Raw genomic sequence first — 21,428 nt, 5'->3', positions numbered from 1 at the left:
ACTGCACTCCAGTCCGGGTGACAGAGTGAGACTCCAACTCAAAAAAAAAAAAAAAATGATCAGATTGTGATTCATCATGAAGGAAGGTCAGCAGGGAGTGTTGATTGATTTGATGGGTATGGAGAGAGAGAGAGAGAGAGAGAGATCAATAATTTCTCTATTTGGGGCTTAAGTAACTAGATGGTTTAATAATTCAGTAAAATGGACACACTAAAGCATTAAGCAAAATGTATTAAGCACCTTAATAGTGTTATACTCTTTGATATGATAGTAATTCCAGTTATGGGAATATTTAATATTGGGATAAAGGAAAACGTTGCCTAGATTTACGTACAACAGTGTGATTTATAATAGTGATGTGTAAAAATCAATGGGTAAAGACAAAATGACTAAATGAATTTGGTATATAAATGGAATATGGTGTAGTCATTTAGGTACTACCTAATGACATGGGAGGGAACATGTTTACGATTAACTATTAAAACATGAGGATATAAAGCTGTAAGCATATTATGTTCTCAATTTATTTTCAACAATGCTCTCACTGAAGAGATATGCTTTGAGTGCTTACAGTATGTCTCTGTACATGTAATAAGTAAACCCTTTGAAATATAAATAGTATTTAACTCCTAGTGGAGAGATTTTAAATTAGTTTATTTTCTTTTTACTTTCTTTAAAATTTCAGATAACTGTATTCATTTAATAATTTAAAGCTTTAAAAAGCAATTGTTCTATATAATAAAATTATTTAAATAGTAAATTTTCTAACCCTTCTGTAAAAAATATGAAATGTGTGGTTTTCCTAATCTGGTTGTTTCTAGATTGAGGCATTCATGCCTTTCAAAAAATCTACAGGTTGCTTATCAGCAATATCTTCCAAACTACAAGCCTCTTCAAGGGTGCCTGCATTTTCCAGCTCATGTGTCAAAACTAAAAGGTATCACCTCGTAATTCACTTTGGTTGAATGGATGTAAGAAAATTGAGTCATTGAGGTTGGAGAGCCTGGGTGAGAAAATAAAAACCAACATAAATTCCAGCATAAAGAACATTTCTCACATTTTGACAATGATTACACATCAGAATGTGGTCAGATCAGCCGGTAGGCAGCAAGAACCCAGCTTGCTTACTGCCAAAGCCCATCCCATTGATTAATGGATAAATTCCCTGGAGTGGAGTGAGTCTCAGACCAGTGAAAATGATGAGGTGGAAGAGAGCCTTGGGTCCACATGATGTGGATACTGGTAAATCTCTAGAATCACAACATAGTTCCCTGTTATTAAAATAAAGGCTTACAAAATGCCAGTAGCAGGTTTTTTGGCCTAAAATAACTGATGGTGTCCATTATAGCTGTCATCTTCCCTTTTTTCTACTAGCACACCAATACAAAATTTTCTTTGGTTAAAAGAGAAACCATCTATCATTCATAAACTTAAAACATTCATTCATAAAGTTTACTTCCTACTTTCCCTATCATGTTTGATGCCAACCTTCTTTTTACAGACTTTTGAAAGAACCGTTTTAGGCTCACAACAACACTGAGGGAAGTTACAGAGATTACACAGATGCCTCCTGCACCCACACATTCACAGCCTCCCCGTTATCAACATATCTCACCAGAGTAGTTCACTTGTGACAGCTGTTGGATCTACCTTGACATGTCATTATCACCCAAAGTTCATAGTGAACTTTAGGGTTCACTTTTGGCATTGTACATTCTTTTTTTTTTTTTTTTTTGAGTTGGAGTCTCACTCGGTCGCCCAGACTGGAGTGCAGTGGCCGCTCCCGGCCACCGCAGCCTCGCCTGCTGGGCTCCAGCGATCCTTCCGCCTCAGCCTTTCGAGTAGCCAGAATTACAGGCACGCGCTACCACACCCGGCTGATTTTTTGATTTATTGTAGAGATGAGGTCTCGCTGCCCAGGCGGGTCTTGAACCCGCGGGCTCAGGCCATCCACTCACCTCAGCCTCCCAAAGGCGCGGGATTACAGGCTGAGCCACCGAGCCCGGCTTGCATTGTACATTCTATGGGTTTGGACAAATGTATGATGACATATACCCACCATTACAGGAACATATAGCTTATTTTTACTGTCCTAAAAATCCTGTGTTCTCTGCTTGCTGATTTTCCTTACTGACACCTAGCAATCACTGACTACCCGGCAATCACTGACCACCCTTTCTACTGTCTCCATAGTTTTGTATTTTCCAGAATGTCAGGTGTTTGGAATCATACAATATTTAGACTTTTCAGATTTGCTTCTTTTTTCACTTAGTAACATACATTTATGGTTCCTCTATGACTTTTCATGGCTTGGTATCTCATTTTTTGTAGTTATGTATAATATGCTCATGTCTAGAGGTACCACAGTTATTTATGTTGAAGGACATCTCCGTTGCTTCAAAGTTTTGAAAGTTATAAATAAAGTTATTATAAATGTCTGTTTGCAGATGTGTGTGTGGATGCAAATTTCCAGTGCCTTTGGGTAAATGCCAATAAGCACAGTTTCTGGATGATATGGCAAGAGTATGTTTAGTTCATAAGAAATTGCCAAACTGTCTTTCGAAATAGCTGGACCATTTTGCATTCCCTTCAGCAATGAAAGAGAGTTCTGTAGTTCCACATCCTTGTCAGTCTTTGGTGTTGACAGCGTTATGGGTTTTGACCCTTCTAATAGGTATATAGTGAGTTTGAGGGAAACTAAAGAGAAAGGTCCTCTAAATGCAATGGGTGATCCTAGATTGTAGCCTAAGCCATGTGGGGGAAAGGGCTATCAAGGACATCATTGGAAAAATTAGGAAATTTGAGTACGAATGTGATTTAGGCAACAAAACCTATTGATGCTGAATTTTCTGATTTTGATAACTTATATAAATAGCACATGGCAGTTTTTTTTCTTGCAGAATACATAGTATGAAAATCGTACTTATGAAATACATACTGAAATATTTAGGGGTAAGAAAGCATGATGTGTGCAACTTACTTTCAAGTGATTAAAAATATGTGTGAAGGAGAAGAGGAAAGGAAGAAGGAGGAAGGGTGAGAGAGAGAGTAGGGGCATGTGCAGAAATAGGAAAAAGTATAAATTATTAGTGAATTGTGGTGTCTGTCAGTTTTGGGGGGGGCTATAACAAAATGATATAAACTGAGTAACTTATAAACCATAGAAATGTATTCCTCATAGTTTTCGGGGCTGAGAAGTCCAAGATCAAGGTGTCAGCAGATTTGGAGTCTGGTGAGGGTCCACTTCCTGGTTCAGAAGTGGCCGTCTTTTCCCTGTGTCCTCACATGATGGAAGGGGCTAGGGAGTTCTTTGAGGTCTCTTTTGCAAAGACTCTATTCCTAGCCATGAGAGTTTTATGGTCATGATTTGATCATCTCCCATAGGTCCCACTTTCTGATGTCATCACCTTGGGAATTCAAATGTTAACATTTAAATCTGGGGAAGGACATAAACATTCAGTCCATTGTGCTGGGTCAGTGATATTGTGTTCATTTCTTATTGTTTCCATCATAAAATACCACATACTGGGTGGGTTAAAACAACAGAAATTTATTCTCTCTCAGTTTGGGAGGCTGGAAGTTCAAAATCAAGATGTCAGCAATACACTGATTCCTCTAAAATCTCTAGGACTGACCTGTTCTCGCCTCTTCAAGACCCTGGTAGCCCCAGGTGTTCACTGACTTGTGACAGCTTCCTTCCAATCATTGCCTCCACCCTCATGCTGTCTTACCTCTGTGTCTATTTCCAGTTTTCTCTCTTCTGTGACTGATGGCAGGCATAATGGATTATGGGTCCACCCTACTCAAGTGTGACTCTTCTAATGAATTATATATGCAATAGCCCTATTTCCAAATAAGGTCACATTCACAGGTCCTGGGGGTTAGGGCTTCACCATATCTTTGGGGGGAGATGCGATCTACAGCAGCGACATATGAGTTCCTTGTATTACTCTCGCAACTTTCAGTAAGTTTGAAATTATATAAAAATTAAAAAGTCGTCAAAACATATTAGCATACGGTAGTGCTTGCTTATTAAGATGCCCTTTAAAGACTGTCCTTAAAATTTCAGCATTATTGTGTAAGAGAATTACCACTACATTACACAATTTGCACATGCATTCTCTGAGATTAATTGGAATTGCTACATAACACAAACCAGTAAAATGTTTATTGACAGGAACTGTTCACCTCTAGGTTCACATTCCATCTGGCATGTAGTAAATTAAATTTCTATGTGGGGGGAAATGATATATTTGAATTCTATCTTCAATGCTCCGGGAACAGTTTTGGATAAATTGGAAGTCACGTGGCCTTCTATTTTCAATAATTAGAAAGGAAATGTGCTCCCAGTAGGAACTATCCAGTCTCCAACTGCAGAAAGTATTTGAGGGGTTGCTGCTTACTTTGCAGATATACTGTTAATTAATATTATTTCCCTGATGAAAAACTAATCATGACGTGACTGATTGCTTTTAAAGCCATACTGAAAGTCTTGCCTTACAGTCTATAGTGTGTAAATATCGTATTTGTGTTGAGTTGTATTAAGTTTTTCTTAATTTGGATATTTTTCTTTCAGTGAGACAATGACTCATACCTACTGTTAGTGTAAGAAATTTGACATCCACTGATTAGGTATAGGAAGGTCAATTAAGAAGATATTTTCCATATGCGCACATGTGTGTGCACACATATCCTTAGAACTTAGGCTGTGAGTGACACCAAACATAAATTATTTTTCCTGAATCATGAGAAAGTATAGAAGTTTTTCAACTCGCACTTTCTTTATGCTTTTCACACATGTAGCTCCTAATCCACATATTTTTATAAAACTTAGCCTTCAGTTATTTTTAAATCTCATTTAAGATTTAGAGAGTATGTAGTGATTGCTAAAGCTATTGTTTCTGTATTGCAAAGTAAATTCAGGTTTGCGTATTCTTCATTTCATACATGAAAATCTGTTCTAAAATCTTCACTCTTCCTGCTTCTCCTCCCTTACAATAAAACCATAATGTATGCAATCATGCACACATCGATACATGAGAAAGTCAAAGTTAATGTTTAATATTGACTCCTCCTTTCGTACAGAAAGTACTGAGATGTGTATCCAAGGAAGCAATGTAATTAATGCCTGCAATAATTCAGGAGCATTTTTCTCTCACTTTTGTATTCATAGCTGGAAAATTATATACTGTACGCTTACATCTTAAGAATGAATTTTGAAGTGCAAAAAAAAGTTTTTAAAAGATGTTTAAGGGGGCAACCCTTTCGGGTCCCCTCCCACCTTGGATGCTTTTCTGTCCTCTCATTTTCCGTCCTCTCAATAAATCCTGTTTTCTAAAAAAAAAAAAAAGATGTTTAAGAGTGTCAATTGTGTATCTCACAAGAGAAAAATTACAGTTTAAAACACACATATTTTTAAACTCTCAGATTATAAATGGGCAATGTCAAAAGTGATCTATTTATTTATTTATTTGTTCTCACTTCACAAAATCGATTAGATTGCTTTTGCTATATCCGAGTGATCAAAGTGTCATATGTATATTTTTTAAAGAACTAACATAATACCTTATAAATGCGGCCCAACCCCCTGGGTCATGTCACCTCCAGTATGTTAAAAATTAGACCTTCCTGATGGTATTAATAGAGGTCTTCTGACATTTTGAGGAAATGTCTTGCTTTGCAACTCATCAGCTCCTTAGTTCCAGTGGGATCCATTACCAACTAAAATTGTGCATTACTTCTGAGTTAGCTGGACTGAGAATAAAAACTAGACATGAATCTTATTAGTGGTGCTCCAATTGATCTTAAAGTACAGTGAAAACAAGGAATCTCGAAATAAAATTAATTTATGCAAAGGGGAAGAACAGCAGACTTTGCACATGTGCATGTGTAAGATGTCAGTCAAGCGTTCTGTACTGCAATCAAGTGCATCAGACTGATTTGCTTTATAGTGTTTTCTCAGTGTCTGCATGTTCAAGTGTAAAGGTGGATTTGGAACCCCGAATCTTAAAGGGGCAGGCTTTGCTATAGAACTTGTGTGAATCATTGTTCTATAACTTGGGAGACAGCAAAATCTCCACTTGCCAAAGTATTTTAGTCTAACCTGCCAAGGAATCTACATTCCCTGCTTTATAGGTGTCCCTTGGTAGGCAAGGCATTATCTCCAAATGCAAATATGCTACACAGTTGTGCGAAAACTCCCTGCCAGTTCTCCTCAGGGAATGCCTCTCTTGCACAATAGACACAGAAAGAGTGAGTTTTTGTTTCATGGAGGTAAGACAAAGGATTCTGCATGGAGCATGAATCAGGAAGTCACGGGGCATTCAGAAGAAAGCATGAAGGAAACAGGCATAGATGACAAAGAAAGATAGATACGAAGAAACCCACTGACCTACTCTAAAGTTTTCCAAAGGCTGACTGTTAGCTCTAGTCTACCAATTCTGGACCTTCTGGCCCTGGCTTCTTGGTAGAGTCATTACTTAATCAGTAGCTGCATCTTCTTTGCCATAGGCAAAAAAAGCATCTGAAGCATTTCATATATTACTTACTGGAGTATTATTACTTTCATGGATGTTTGTCTCTACATGCATGCATACCTATTTGTAGCATTCCAAAACCTGCTTCAAACAGGCACTTATGATGCTTTCCTGAGTATCATATCAGGAAGAGTGTATGTTTTTAGCAGGACATGTTGGCCAGTCTGCTGACACTGCCATATCCTATTATCCGAAGCCTTGTATTCGAAGGGGGACCCCCTAAAAATTGGAATTTACTTACAAAAATTGTGTTTTTATTCTTCCATGTTTAAACTTCAGTCACCTTCAAAGTACTCTATGTTTGATGCAATGCACCTATAAAGACGCTTTTTCCACTGCTCAAAACAGTTTGTGAACTTGTCCATTTTGATGCCTTTTCGTGCTTCTGCTGTCTTGTTTTTTTTGGGGGGATTAGTTTTTTGTTTTTGTTTTTATTTTTGTTTAATCTCTTCCACGTGGGCAAAAGCAAAAAAAATTTTCCCTTTGAGGGAGGGTGGGGCACAGGGGTCATGCCGGTTTTGGTCAAAAACTGCTAAACAGCTCAGTGTGGGCAGGTGCACTCGTAGATTACCCATCATGAAATGGGTAAATGTGTTGGAAGAATTTCCAAAAAAGTTCACTGAAGCTGAACGCAGCCTCTCCCAACAACGCTGGCTAGTACACTGATGTCCATTGGTTCCTAAAACACCCACCTAGTGTGGAAAGCCTGTACTCCTACTAGAAGGGGCCCACCTTCCAAAAGATAATTGAGGTTTTTGGGGTCTCCCTCGTACACTTTCCTTGATAGAGTCATATGCTTAACCAGTAGCTGCACCTACTTCACCATAGACAAAAGAGGCATTTAAATTATTTCATATATTCCTCATTGGAATATTATTAGATTAATTGCATAGTGGAACAAAGGGAACGCTTAGGAATATCGGAACAGATGCGGTGAGCAACCTCCCTTCTAGAAGGGAGGAGGATTGTGCACCAAAGAGAGTCCTGAAAGACTGAGATTTCGACCCTTTCAGTGAGACTTTTGCTGCGGCCTCTGGACCGTGGGGGGAATCCCACCAGGCCCCAGAGGCTAGTTCTGAAAATTAGGCAGCTCCATGTTGGGTGGCAGTGAAACTGCCTGGAGGGTGTACACTGTTAGTGTTTCCACTTAACCAGGAAACGTCCCTCTCACAGTGGTGCCCTAGGAGCAAGAAGAAACATCCTGGACCGGGGAAGGATCCCCCTCCCAGTACTGCCCCTCCTTTCCCCCATCTGCAAGGGCTACCCAACAAATCTGGAATCGCATCTAAGTGGATCCTTGTCAGTGAATTCCTATTCTGCCCTTGTTTGTCTAATGTAGGTTTGTCTATACCTACATATATTCCCCAAGTATGCATGTATGCATGTATGTATAAAGGGGGCCCCAAAAGAACCAGAATTATCTTTTGGAAGGTGGTTCTCTTGTAGTACAGGCTTCCCCTGCTATGTAAGTATTCTAGGAACCCATCAGCATCAGTGTAACCAACTAGCATTTTTGCAAGAGGCTGTGTTCAGCTTCAGTGAATTTTGTGGCAAGCAAGTGGCTGGTTCTTCCACCATGACAGTTCACCTCCCCACACGGCATGACCCTCGAGCCCCACCCTCCCCATTGACCAGATCTGTCCCCAAGTGAGGGATTTTTGTTTCCTTAGATGACAAAATTCCTCACAGAGAAATGTTTTGCCGATGTGGAAGAGGTAAAATGAAAAATGGGAAAAGCACTCAAAGGCATCAAAATGGCGAGTCCAAAAACTGTTTTGTGCAGTGGAAAAAGCATCTTCATAGGTGTACTGCATCCAACAGAGAGTACTTTGAAGGTGACTGAAAGTTAAACATGTGAGAATAAATGCACAATTTTTAATCAATAATTTCCATATATGGGTTCTCCATATATAAACTTGTACCTGGGAGAATGTCTCTCAGCACCAGAAGTTATATCTACTTCCTACATCCTCTATTCTTGTTTTCTTCAGAGTTCTCTTGATTACATCAAGTAGTTGTTTCTATTTTACTAGTTCATTTATATTTATTTATATTTCTAATTTTTAGAGTGATCTCACTCTGTCACCCAGGCTGGAATGCAGTTCACGGTCACAGTTCATTGCAGCCTCCAACTCCTGCACTCAGGTGATCCTTCCACCTCAACCTCCCAAGTAACGGGGACTATAGGCATGTGCCTCGACGCCTGGCCAATTTTTTAAATTTTTTGTAGAGATAAGTGTTGCCTGTGTTGCCCAGGCTGTCTCACACTCCTGGACTCACATAGTCCTCCCTGCTTCAGTCTCTGAAAATGTTGGGAATACAGGCATGAGCCACTGTGCTGGCCTACATTTAATGTATTTTTAAAATTATTAGTGGGAATTTTGGCTTTTGGCTGCAGATATAAAATATGTGTATTACACACGCACACACATATGAAAAAATCATTCATGTTTCTTGATGTGTAAGCTACTTAATCCAAGTGTTTACTTTCCCCAAAGAATACAGAGATTTCACTCTAGGTATGAATCTAGTCAAAGTCAGGTGATTATACTGGGTCAAGAAGAAAACAGCCACCTATTTTCAAGGCATTTTTTTCAGGTGAAGTCATCGCAGAATTTTTAAGCCAACAAAGGGAAATCTTTTCAGGTATGGGAGGATAAGCTACTTCCCCTGGTGAGGGATGCTCAGGGTGACTTGAGGGTTCAAGAGTGTCTGTTTCCTCTCAGTCCAACCAGGTACTCCGATTTCCTGTTTCAGGATCTCATTCCATCCCGGTTCCTGGGAACCAGCAGATAAAAATGTGATGAGACTGTGAATTCAACTGACACTGCAATTCAGCAACCTATACAATTAAATTTTGTATTTGATTTTCAGCAATAGACGCTCTCAATATGAAACATTATTTTAAAGCTAATATAGAACCTTTCTGGTTTTCATATTATGACTTGTTGCCTATAGTTACAGGGCTTAATTAAGCCTGTTGGGGTTTTTTGTTCGTTCTGTAAGTCTTACAAAAACTCGGAGAGGGAATCTATGACACCCTACATTCCTTGTCATCATTGTTTCTGCCATATTGGTTAAGTGCTGCAGCCACGGAAACACACAAGTGTCTTGCTTCAGTGTACACTAAAGCACAGTCACCCATAGTGTGATGCCACTCCATGCTGAATTACTAACATCTGGTTTCCTGCTGGCTTGGGACTTGGCAGTGTACTCAAGTCCTGCAGGAAAGCTGCACTAATCCCCAAATCCTATCTTTGAGGGTCCATCCTGTGTAACCACCCTATTCTTAAAAGATAGCCTGCAAACATCTATCTAGAATTCCCACCAATATTCTTAGAAAGACTGAATCCAAATAACAGTCAACTAGTGAAAAGGAAGCAATGACTTAATGTGACCAGGATAGCTGAAGAATACAGGAATAGCAGGTGCAGGGAGCAGATCTCGCTTCTGAGACTGAGGGAGATACCCAGGGAAGAGGGGTGCGGGCCTGGGAAGTGCCCCATCCTCCAGGATGGGGATCAGCCCCCAGTGGAGAGGATGTGGCTATTGCTTACAAGATGGATGCAAATTCAGGGAGGTGCTTCAGGTCAACCCTGGGAAGCAGGAAACTCAGGAACCAGCACAAAATTAGTTAGGAAGCTCCCAGGTGGGGGCCAGAAAAAGTAATTGGTGGGTCATTTGCTGGGGTACAAGAGAAACTTCCTGTTGGGCTGCTAGGGAAACTTACGAGAGGATACGCAGCATTGGTCTTGCACACACCGACAAGAGGACCCCAAGTCCTCGAGCAAAAGCCTGAAGGAGACGCCCCTTCCTCCTGCCGTGTTCCCCCATCGCCCTCGACTGACAAGACCCAATACTGGTCCAGCTGGTGAAGGAGGCTTGTGTATGGGACCCTGCAGGTGGACCTGGAGTTGATGGTTGATTGGGAGTTGGCACAACGTAGAACCTACAAACTTTGCTTTCATTGTCAAGGTTTTCAGGGTTCCACTTCCTGACAGCAGCTAGCCCCAAAAGGCTTCATTGAGAACAGATTACTTTGGTGGATTAAATAGAGAGAAATACTCTTTCCTTTTGCTTAACTGTCGTGTGTAGTAGCTCAAAAAACAGTAGGAATATTACTTTAGTTTTTTGTGTTTAGCCAAAATTTGTGCCTTCACAAAATCAATATTAGGAATAGTTATCTGAACATAAAGTGTAGTGGGGAGGGGGGAGAAACATTGGAATTAATGCACATTGTTTAACTAGAGAGAGAGATAAAGCGGATATTATAAATTTTTAAAAACTTAGTAAATAATTGTAAGGGATTTAAGAATATGAACTGTCATAAAATTACTGACATCTGATTTTTAAAAAAACTCTGCCCATCGACTGACTAATTCAATAGATTTTTTGCATCTTTGCAATTAAAAAGAAAGAAAAAGAAGGATGGAGAAAGAAAACAGAGAGAAGGAGAGAGGGAAGGAAGAAAAAGAGGAAGAGAAAGAAGGAAAGAAAGCAAGTAAGAAAGAAGGAACAAAAGAAAGAATAAGTGAAAATAAATAAGATAAGGAGAAATTCTTTCACAAATGTTATCCGTCTGGAAAATGTGAAGGTAGTATAGTGATTTTGCCATTATATCTATAAACCCTTGAACATAAAGGTCAGAATATTTAGTTTAAAGGAATTATTATGGTATTATAAATTATTGGCCTCAATTATCAGTAACTGGTTTAAGTTCAGTTCTTGACTTCTTCTTTTTCAGTTTGTCTCAAGAAATCCTTTTTAGTTCCTGATATGTGCCAGGCACTTTGGTGGGTGCTGAGAGCATGAAATGAATTAAGACATGATCTGTGAATAGGGCAACTCTCAACCCTCAGGAAGGCTGGCTTTTATGTGGGGAATAATACGTGGTAATTTAGCAGCACAGAAGCATCAGCCATTAATGAGTTGAAATTTCAGTGACTGAACCCAGCTAAGATATTCAACATCATGTTTCAGGTTCAGACTTTCTCTGAAAAAGCCTCATTACTTCTTAAATAATAGAAAATAATCCTTCTAAGTGTACCACTCCATCATAACGCTAAGGTAGTTTCCTGTTTATTTTTATTTCTGATTAATAATGCATGACTCTTAATTATATTCACTGTCACCCTGTGCCCAGGTGTTTGGCATATGCAAGATTTTACTTGAAACATTTATGAATTGGGAAAGGTGATCTCCCACTGATTAGTGGAGTGGAGTAGATTCAACACTTAATATTGAAATCAGTAATGGCAGTCTGTAGTTCTGTCTCTTGTTGATTGATTCCTAAACAATTGTTTTTTTGAGTAGAAATGCAAAATCTTAATCTTGTAGCTTAGAGACTAAATAAAAAGAATCATTAGCAATGTCTACGTAAGAATATGCCTGAAGTAAGGTGTTTTTTTTTCCAATTCATTAAAATTAACTTAAAGACACTGAAAACATCATTTGAAGTCTTTACAGCCTTAGAATGATGTGGTTTTCTTAGGTAAATAAAAACTTGAAATATATTACTTGCTCTGTTCAAATAAAGAAGTATTTTTTACAAAGTTTTTAAAGATACGGTGTGGTTCCCTCAATATGGTGAGGCAAGCGATTCAACTCATCTTAGGGGAAAATATTAAAGTATAGATTATTGTACCACTTTAGCCTATATTTTGTTTTTCTGTTTTTTGTTTTTGTTTTTGCTTTTTTTACAATATATTTAGAATATTCTTTGAAAATCTCTACAGGGAACCTTTTGTATTTATAGAATGACAGAAGACAAAAACCCTACGTATTGATAATAAAATTGTGAATGTGAATCACATTTTTATATAAAGTTATGAATATAGATGTCATGAGAACTGTTCTAGCATTACGACACAGAATCCTATTCTGTAAAAGAATTAGGGGAAATCTCTATTTGTCTGACCTCAGTTTAATGGCATGATATTGGGAGGTGTATGGAAAATTGCAGACAGTGGGTGTCTATTCACACCATGCCCTTGGAGAAAAGATATTAGCCATGCAAGATAAATTTTATGGCACTCATTAAAGAGTGTGGAGCAGTGATGTGCTTTCATGTGGCCATTTTTTTAAAAGACTCAGAGCAAATCTATCATTGTATTAAAGCTGAAATGAGCAGTGGGTAAAAAAGTGGTGCTCAGAGGTACTATACTGGTGAAGCACCCTTTGAGGCCAAAAGATGTGGAATAACCACATAGAATACAGTCAATCCACTAACGTCTAAGATTATGCCTGTTGTTAGAAAATAGTTTCTGGAAAGAAAAAACCAACCTGGACCCATTAGCCCAGGCCTTTACAAAAACATCATTGTGTGTAGAGCTCCCAGATGCTCCCGAAGATGCTCTTCTGTGGAAATCAAGGAGCTTAAAGATTTTAGATGGTGAAAGTTCAGTCAAAGTTCAGCTTGTTCGTAAAAGAGTTCTCCCTGTAGATTCTTTAAAGTCGTTGGACACTTCTATGGGGTTAAAAGCCAGACCAGCTTGGAAACTAGACAGGGGCAGTCAACACAGAGGAATAGGTTAGTGGCCACTGATTTGAAATTTGGGGTTTAGCAACAGAGGTGGGGAGAGGTAGCTGGGGCCAAGGTCTTGACAAGAGTCAGTGGAAACTTTCGAGAACTTTGGACCACAGTCATTTTATCTAGTTATCTTAAAAAATAATTCCAGTTTCCCACATATCTCCTCAGGGTTGCATCTAACATAATCTATTCCTGGATCTGTTTCTCAACTAAGATTGAAGCGAAACTTTTGATCTGCTTTTTTATTTTCACAGTATGCTTAGTGTTCTTAATTTTTCTTCTCAATCTAGGCTGGAGCCAATGTCCTCCTCCAGGATGTCAATGGAAACATCCCGTTGGATTATGCCGTAGAAGGAACGGAATCCAGTGCCATCCTGTTGACTTATCTGGATGAAAAGGGTAGGCAAAAGCTTTGTGGAACTATAGAAAGACACGAATTGGTAGAATTCAAAGCATCGATTTATTTTTCTAGATATACTTAAATGATTTTGGATTGCTGCCATCTCCCCAGAAGGTGTAAAATGAGGTGTTTTTTCTCTTCCACTCTCTGTCACTCTCCCTGTGTGCTGCATGGTGGTTTTAGTCCATGTACACTTTTGCAAGCCAGCAGAAATCGAGAGGCTAACAACGGAGGAACATTTGAACAGACCTCTCAAGTCCATAATTAGCGGACTGGGTTTGTAATTATAACCTACTCTCCCCTGGGAGGGGGAGGGAAGTGAACTGGCACAATTGAATTTTGAGCTAACAAGAGCAAGGTCATCTGAAGTGTGTTCTCTTAGGGGCGGGCGGTCCGAGTCAGGAGTTACATGCAAGTAAGTGAGGGCTAAAGTCAAGGGCAGTTTTTGCATTGTCCGCGGATCCACTTCTTGTGACACATAGGAACACAGAAGTCTTCGGAAGAAAGCTCTGTGATCATGGTGTTAGCCTGAAAGATGCGTGTGAACTCCCACATATATTCCCTGACAAAGGACGTATAATTACCCAGACCCTGTGAGTCATCTCATGAGTAAGTGCTGCCCTGAGACAATGGGAGATGTTTGAATCTCTGGGCTTGATATAGTATTAAACTAAAGAATTATGCACCTCCATTTTTACCCCCCGCTGTTTGGGTATAGACAACAACAACAACCACAAACTTCCATCTTTTCAAGGATGTCCCTTGGTCAGAGAAAAAGTTTAGTTTTCTAAGCGCACACAGTGCTTAAGAAGCTCTCCTTTTTGCCTCTAAGATTTCACATCTGCCTTATTATTTCTTTGTGTTCTTAGGCTCCTCCAGCTTGCTTTTATGAAGAAGGTTTATTGTGAGGATGGCTTAGAATAATAATGGTTAATATTTTGCAGCAGTGTGTTCTTTAAAAAAAATGGTTTCATCAGTTGTGAAAGCAAGGTAGGGATTGTTATCTTGATGGGGATAATATGTCAGTGAGGATCACACGTCAGGGCTCTGGGACAGAGCTGGGTCAGGCTGGGTCAGTCGTCCCTCTGTAGCTCACTTGCTCACCTATGTATCACTGAAAGAGAAGCTCACTCATTTTCTTCGAATCTTGTTAACAGTGGCTTTTTGGACACAAAATCCTTTACTTGTAAAAGGAAGGAGGCTCTAAATTGTGCAGATTTTACTGTTGGGAAGTTCATTATCACCAGTGGCTCATAATTCTGAATTTGCTTGAAAAATTTGGTCTGATGGCACCTATAGTTAACAACACTGTGCTGTATACTTAGAAACTTGCTGAGAGGGCAGTTTTTAGTTTGTTTGTTTGGGTTTTTTTTTTTTTTTTTTTTTTTGGTCAGCATCTCTTTCTATCATCTGGGTTGGAGTATAGTGGCACCATCACAGCTCACGGCAGTCTCAACCTCCTGAACTCAGGGAATTATTCCACCTTGACCTCCTTTGTAGCTAGGGCTACAGGCACACACCACCATGCTTGGCTAAATTTCTTTTTTTCAGTTTTTGTAGAGAAAGGTCTCACTATGTCTCTCAGGGTGGTCTTGAACTCCAGGCTTAAGCGATCCTCCTGCCTCAGCCTCCCACAGTGCTGGGATTACAGGTGTGAGCCACAGCACCCAGGGACAAGGATATGTCTTGTGTTAAGTGTTCTTATGTCCGAATAATAACAAAAATAATAGTAAATAAAGAGAGTGAGAGGAAAGCTGGAGGTGATGGATATGTTTATGGTATACAACGTGGGTGATGGTTTCAGAGGTGTATGCTTATCTGCAGAATTATTGGGTTGTATACACTTTATATGTATGACTTTTTGAGGTCAGTCATACTTCAACAAAGTGGTTTAGAAAATAAAACAAAACTTCTGATGCCAAATTTTTAAAAAAAGAACTTGACTGTGTTTGGCTTAGCTGTTGCAGTTCTACATGATTATAATTTCCTACTTTTCTTACTGTCTGAATTTCTAAAAGTCACAGCAATAAGTGTTTCTTCTTAGAAAATAAAATTATCATTATTTGCAAAAGCATTGACAGTGCTTATAAACCTTTCCAACTCGTTAGAGCATTTTGTTTGACAGGACATAGTCGTGTCGATAAGGTCAGCATTATCTTTCCTGTGTCAAGAACAAAAGTAAATATATTTCTTTGGAAGGCTGATTTTTAAAAAAACGATTAAGAAAACAACCAGCAAGAGAAAGGTATTGACTTTTGCATGGTTAGTAGAAAATCTGTCACTACTATGACTGTCACAATCAGTTTGTAAAATACATGTTTGCTGGAGCAAACTCAATTTAATATCGTGTCAGTTTTTAATTCTGTCTGCCATTTGTTATATGCAGCCCCGGCCCCTGCCTTCCGGTCCATCTGCCTTTCCCTCACCTCATTCACAGTCTGGTTCTGCTTAGGTTGGTCTCCCTCCTGCTTATCTGTGTCATCTGCTGGAGTTCCTAGTAAATACCGTCTAATTCGATTTATTCTCGAGTCCTCTGGTTGGTGCGCTGTCTGAGTTATCTGCTGTGACAGCATGCACTGATGGCTTTAGAAGTTCCCAATATCCCAAGACCAGATTTGTATTATTCTCTGGCTCTCAGTATTTCAACATTGCCTGATTATAACCAGGTGGTCACAATCCCAGAATTTAGAATTTTCATTCTGCGCCGTGCGGTTCCACATCAGAGTACTTATCGCCCTGTCACATCAGGACGCACGTGGCAGGGGGAGGCAGGCGGCTTCGCGAGCAAGTTGATTACACGGAAAATCACCGGTCACAAGTCCTAATTGTGCTGTCACCACCGGCTTACACTGTAAACTCAGGGACAGCAATTAACCTCGGCTCACCGCCTGAGCCTGCCAGGCTGTCAAACGAGACAACCACGGAGAGCTGATTGAGCATTTGATGAATATTAGATCTCCAGTGCAAGGCAAACCAGCTGGCAAGCAAGGAAGGCAATCGATTATAAAACGAGCTGGCATTAAAAAGAAAACACTGACGGGAGAACCCAAGGTGGCCTAGGACGAAAGATGCTATGTATAGATAATTAGTATATACATTATATATAATCTTTTACATATTATATATAATCATATATGCTATATATAATGTTATATGTGTGTGTGTACACACACACACACCCCCACACACACATATATATGTATAGTGAACCCCCAAAGAACCGGAATTATCTTTTGGATGGTGGGGTCCTGATACTACAGGCTTCCCCTGCTAGGTAGGTGTTCTAGGAACCCATCAGCATCAGTGTACTAGCTAGTGTTCTTGTGAGAGATGGCGTTTGGCTTCAGTGAATATTCTTTTGGAGATTCTTTCAACGACCTCGCCCATTTCATGATGGGTGATTTACGAGCGCACCTGCAGTGCTGTGTTCAGCAGTTTTTGACCCCAAATGGCCTGAATCCCGTGCCCCACCCTCCCTATTCACCTGATCTTGTCCTGAGCGACTTTGTTCTGTTTTTTTCTGGATGAAACTTTCTCAAAGGGAAATGTTTTGCCCCTGTGGAAGAGGTGAAACTAAAAAAAAAAAAAAGGGGCAGAAGCACTAAAAGGCATCAGAATTGAGGTCAACAACTGTTTTGAGCCATGGAACAAGCATCTTGATAGGCATGTTGCCTCCAAGGGAGAGTACTTTGAAGGTGACTGAAGTTTAAACATGGAAGAATGAATGCACAATTTTTTATAAGTAGATTCTGGTTTTCTGGGTTCCCTTCTTATATACACACACATACACCTGTCCCTGAAAGAAAACAGAAGCTTCATTTGCCTCTGCATCTGTTCACACTCACTGGCCCCCTTTCAAGCCCATTCTGTTAGGAAGCATATTTGTGTTTAGTCTCCTGAGTTCCTGATCCCCTGTGACTCGTCTCACTGAATTTCATCTTCTGACACTCCACATCACCTGGAAATGCCCCTGCAATGATTGCTGTCACTGTCCTCTGTTTCCTATCCAGGGATCACCTTTGTGTCCTTTTATGTGATCTCATCTCTATGACATTCAATGACCTTGGTCACACTCTTTAGGGAAACTCTGTCTCTGGCAATGATCTTCCCATAACTTTCTCTCCTCTGTTCGAGCTCCTGCTTGGGTTTCCTCTGACTGCTCCATTTTTCTATCCAGTTCCTTAAATGTTGGTCATCCCCAGAGCTTTGTCTGGGAGAATCTTCTTCTCTCTTTCCATGCATGGTTCCTGGGTTAGCACGTTCTTTTCCTTGTGTTGTTATCACCTGTCTGTTCCCAAGAATATTCTTGCAGCTTCATTATCCTTCAAGAGCCTCAGTATGTGTGATTTTATTAAACACCTTGACTTGGATGTCAGATAACTTGAAATAACATGTCACTATGGAATTTAGTATTATCCTTTCATACTCTCTATGTATTCTATATTTTGCCATAATAGCCAGGAACCCAGCTATCTGAACATCAAGTTTTTCTCCCTAATCCTTCATGTCTAATTGTCACCAAATCTTACAGATTCTACTTATTTGACATCTCTCTACCTCCCTTTCTAACCATACTGTTACTGACTTACTTAAAACACTGATCTTTCTATTTTGGATTATTCCACCAGTCTTTGAAACTGGTCTTCTGGCCCCAGGCTTAGTCTACCCCAGTCATTCTGCAGAGGACCACAGGATTAATCTTTTCATAAATGTTTTGTTAAATGCAGTTTATTCAACATTCTGTTGCTGCACCAACCCCTTCAGATTCATGCCTAGTTGAGAGTACAGTCTGCATGACTGCAAGAGACGGTCCCACATTGGGCCTGCTGTCAATGTTAGGAGAAAAAGGTAAGTGGAGAGTAGCAATACCCTTTTGACTTGAACGTGTTCATTTATCTTTGCTGGAACCACCTTTCTTTAATTGCCTGCCCAACTCTTTCACTCCTTGGCACTCTTAGGAAGCTTACCATGATGATAAGAATCAGGGTTAGTTGCAATTTTATGAGCTTAGAGAATCCCGTGGGGGTTGCATCATATCATAGTGCATTGCAAATGCCTGTTTGGTTTTGTGTTTAGGATGCAAAACTGGTGAATTATGTAGGACCAAATGATAACACAATCACATATGACAACACATACAAATAAGATGTGTGCAGATCTCATGAAAACTCCAAGGAAGAAGGATATTACCTTCCCTAAGAGTACCACAGAAAACTTCACAGAAGAAACGGTGCTTACACCGAGTTTTAGGTGAAGGACTGTGACAACCCTGGGAAAACCAGCCGAGCTGTTGCAGTAATCAGGGATAGGGAGTATTACGTACCAAGGCAAGAAGGTAAAAAAACGTTGGAAGAGGGGCAGAACAGTATGCTCCTAAAACCTGAGGAGAATTTACAACTGCACAATTCAGCATAATCATAAAATTATCATAATAGTGGCATGGAGCAGCCCCAGTGCAGAATGGAGAAAAGGAAAAGCTGGATGGTTACAAAAACAGTGTTACCTTATAAAGGATGATGAAAGAAAGTTAAGTTAGGATCCAGACTGACGTGAGATGTTAATGTACTTTTGCAGGAGTATCCATTGATACTATCAAATGAGATCAGTCAGTAATAATTTTACTTATAACAACTTATGAATATTAGGTAAACAAGTTTGCTTCTTAATTCCTATTTTTAAAAAAATGACCAGATTCCTGATAAATTAATAAATCTAACTAAGCCTTATGTTAATTTTTTATCAGAAAACAATATAAAAATAAAACTAAATTTCTTCCAAAAGATGAGAATCGGCCCATTATCTATTACAAAAGAGACTTATGACCCTTCTTGGTTGGTTTTATACATGAGCAGTTCAAGAAAATGTGTTTGACCACGAAAAGAGGGAATTTGGGTTATGTTGTATAACCAAAGAGAGATTTATGCTTCTTTCCTGAATATATTTTTTTAAAAATCGAAAAATCACATTTTCACTGGTGTCATATTAAAAATTGAGTCTTAAAATATTAGGATACAGTGTCATAACATGCCCCTGTAGTCTCTTCATAACAGTGACTAAAATAGATTGTTTTCCCCTAATATATTATATTGTAAATGAGTTGGTAGTGACTGATGTCTGATTTCTACATTTTAATTTGTGTCTTTCATTTTTATCATATTCTATTTTTTATTATTCAATTTAAATATTTTAAATAACTACTTCAAAGATACATATAACGTTAGTAAGCATCGCAACAGGGTAAAAGGGAAAAAATAATGTAACGTTAGAGTAGGGTAACTACAAGACTCTTCTGGTACTTCCACATGCAAAATTGAATGCTCAGATTTGAGAAACTATATTTGCTGAAATTTAATCACAAATCCATTTCCATAATCCTAAAAATGAGAGAAGAGTGACAGTTTGAGTTCTTCCATGAAGACCTTGAATGACTCTATTAGGGAAATCTGTTAGTTCTTCTGAAATGGCATGCCAGTATTCAGAAGGTAAGGGATGGTCGCCGGTATTTCTATTTCAGGTTCTAAATGGGTTAGCTTTGAACAGGGTGTTTCAATCAAGCTGCATTATTCAAATATCGTATTTTGCTTTGTTGTGTTTGCTTGCTCTATACTTCCTTTTTGCAAAGAACAACACGCATAAATGAAAGGCATACAGTCCACGTTGCCAGAAGGCTGACTATTAATCACAGCTTATTGCATGCTGACTGCAAGCCAAATCTGTTGTATGTTTTAACTCATTCTCATAACACCTGTGAAACAACAACTGTCAGTACCATTTTGCAGTTGAAGAAATTGAGGCAAGGGATAAATTACTTGCCCACAATGGCACAAGTAGTAATCAGTACACTCAGTATTAAAACCCTGGTGGGTTGGCTTCTGAATACCCCGCCCTGTTGCCCACCCAGGCTCAAAGAATGAGCTATGGACTGAGGTGGACATGGAGTGCCCCAAGGAGAAAAAGAACAGTAGATATGCAACATGTGTGATGAGATTTCTGCCATGGAGATAGATCTTAAAAGCATGAACTATGACTTCACATCCCCTTGGACTATATATTATTACATGAGTGGCTAAGGATTGAAGTCCATGTAGGTTAAGTAACCCTCCCAGAATCAACCCCAGGAAGTGAACTACAAATCTCGCCTTTATTTGGGGGCCCATGGTGCCAGGCTTTCTCTTGATGTTTGTAACCAGAACTTAATCAGATAAAAAACAGAAAGTGCTCTGAGAACGGCTGGTTCCCAGCAACACCTGCTGATAGGGAGATATCACCATTGCCATCATCATGATCTTCACTTAGAAGATTAATTAAATGCCTATTTGGTCCAGGGACCAATGCTAAGAGCGGGGAATGCATAAATAATGAGATACAAGCTACCATAGAGATTATTCATCATCGAATTTTAGTTGCAACATAAATGCTGAATAGCTTTCTGTGCATAAATCATCCACCTGGGTTAAATCTGATTGTGGGTTCTTCGTTCAATGTTCGTTGATTTATGAACATTAATGGCTGTGAAATGTTCAACTGGAGTATGATTTTGTAAAGCTTATTTTCCAATCATTTCAGATGTGCAGGAAAGTTTGAAAGCAGTGTGGAGAGTTCTGAAATACCCTTCACAATCACCTCCTAATGTTAGTATTTGCATAGCCATGGTACCTTGGTCAAAACTAAGAACATTGGTGCAATACTGTTAGAACTAAACTTCGGTCTTGATTCAGATTTTTCCAGATTTTAATGCTAAAAGTCATTTTTCTATTTCAGGGTACTACATTGCTTTCAGGAGCAACTATTTTGACAAAGTATGGAGGGCAAAAATATATCTTTGTTACTTGTTTCAATTTAAGTAATTGTTCTTTGGGCAATGTATGTTGGTGGTTTATACCAAAACAGATATCCATTGAAAGCCTGCCATGTATAAGATGTCACATCATAACTTTAGAATATAATAGATAATTTTATGTTC

At 39.2% G+C, this 21,428-nt stretch overlaps 1 protein-coding gene across 1 annotated transcript in view; it reads left to right on the top strand.

Moving 5' to 3' along the window:
• The window catches only part of LOC103271022 (unconventional myosin-XVI-like), a gene marked incomplete at both ends in the record, with an annotated part of 162,407 nt that overhangs the window by 51,570 nt on the left and 89,409 nt on the right, over nucleotides 1–21,428 (top strand). The window contains one exon of the mRNA XM_008068502.1: nucleotides 13,356–13,464. Within this exon, the coding sequence (XP_008066693.1) occupies nucleotides 13,356–13,464 (109 nt within the window). The remainder of the gene's footprint in view (nucleotides 1–13,355; nucleotides 13,465–21,428) is intronic.

The sequence above is a fragment of the Carlito syrichta genome, unplaced genomic scaffold, assembly GCF_000164805.1.
Source record: "Carlito syrichta isolate Samal-C Ts95f unplaced genomic scaffold, Tarsius_syrichta-2.0.1 Scaffold311106, whole genome shotgun sequence".
NCBI lineage: Eukaryota > Metazoa > Chordata > Mammalia > Primates > Tarsiidae > Carlito > Carlito syrichta.
This window is presented reverse-complemented; position numbering and strand designations above follow the sequence as displayed.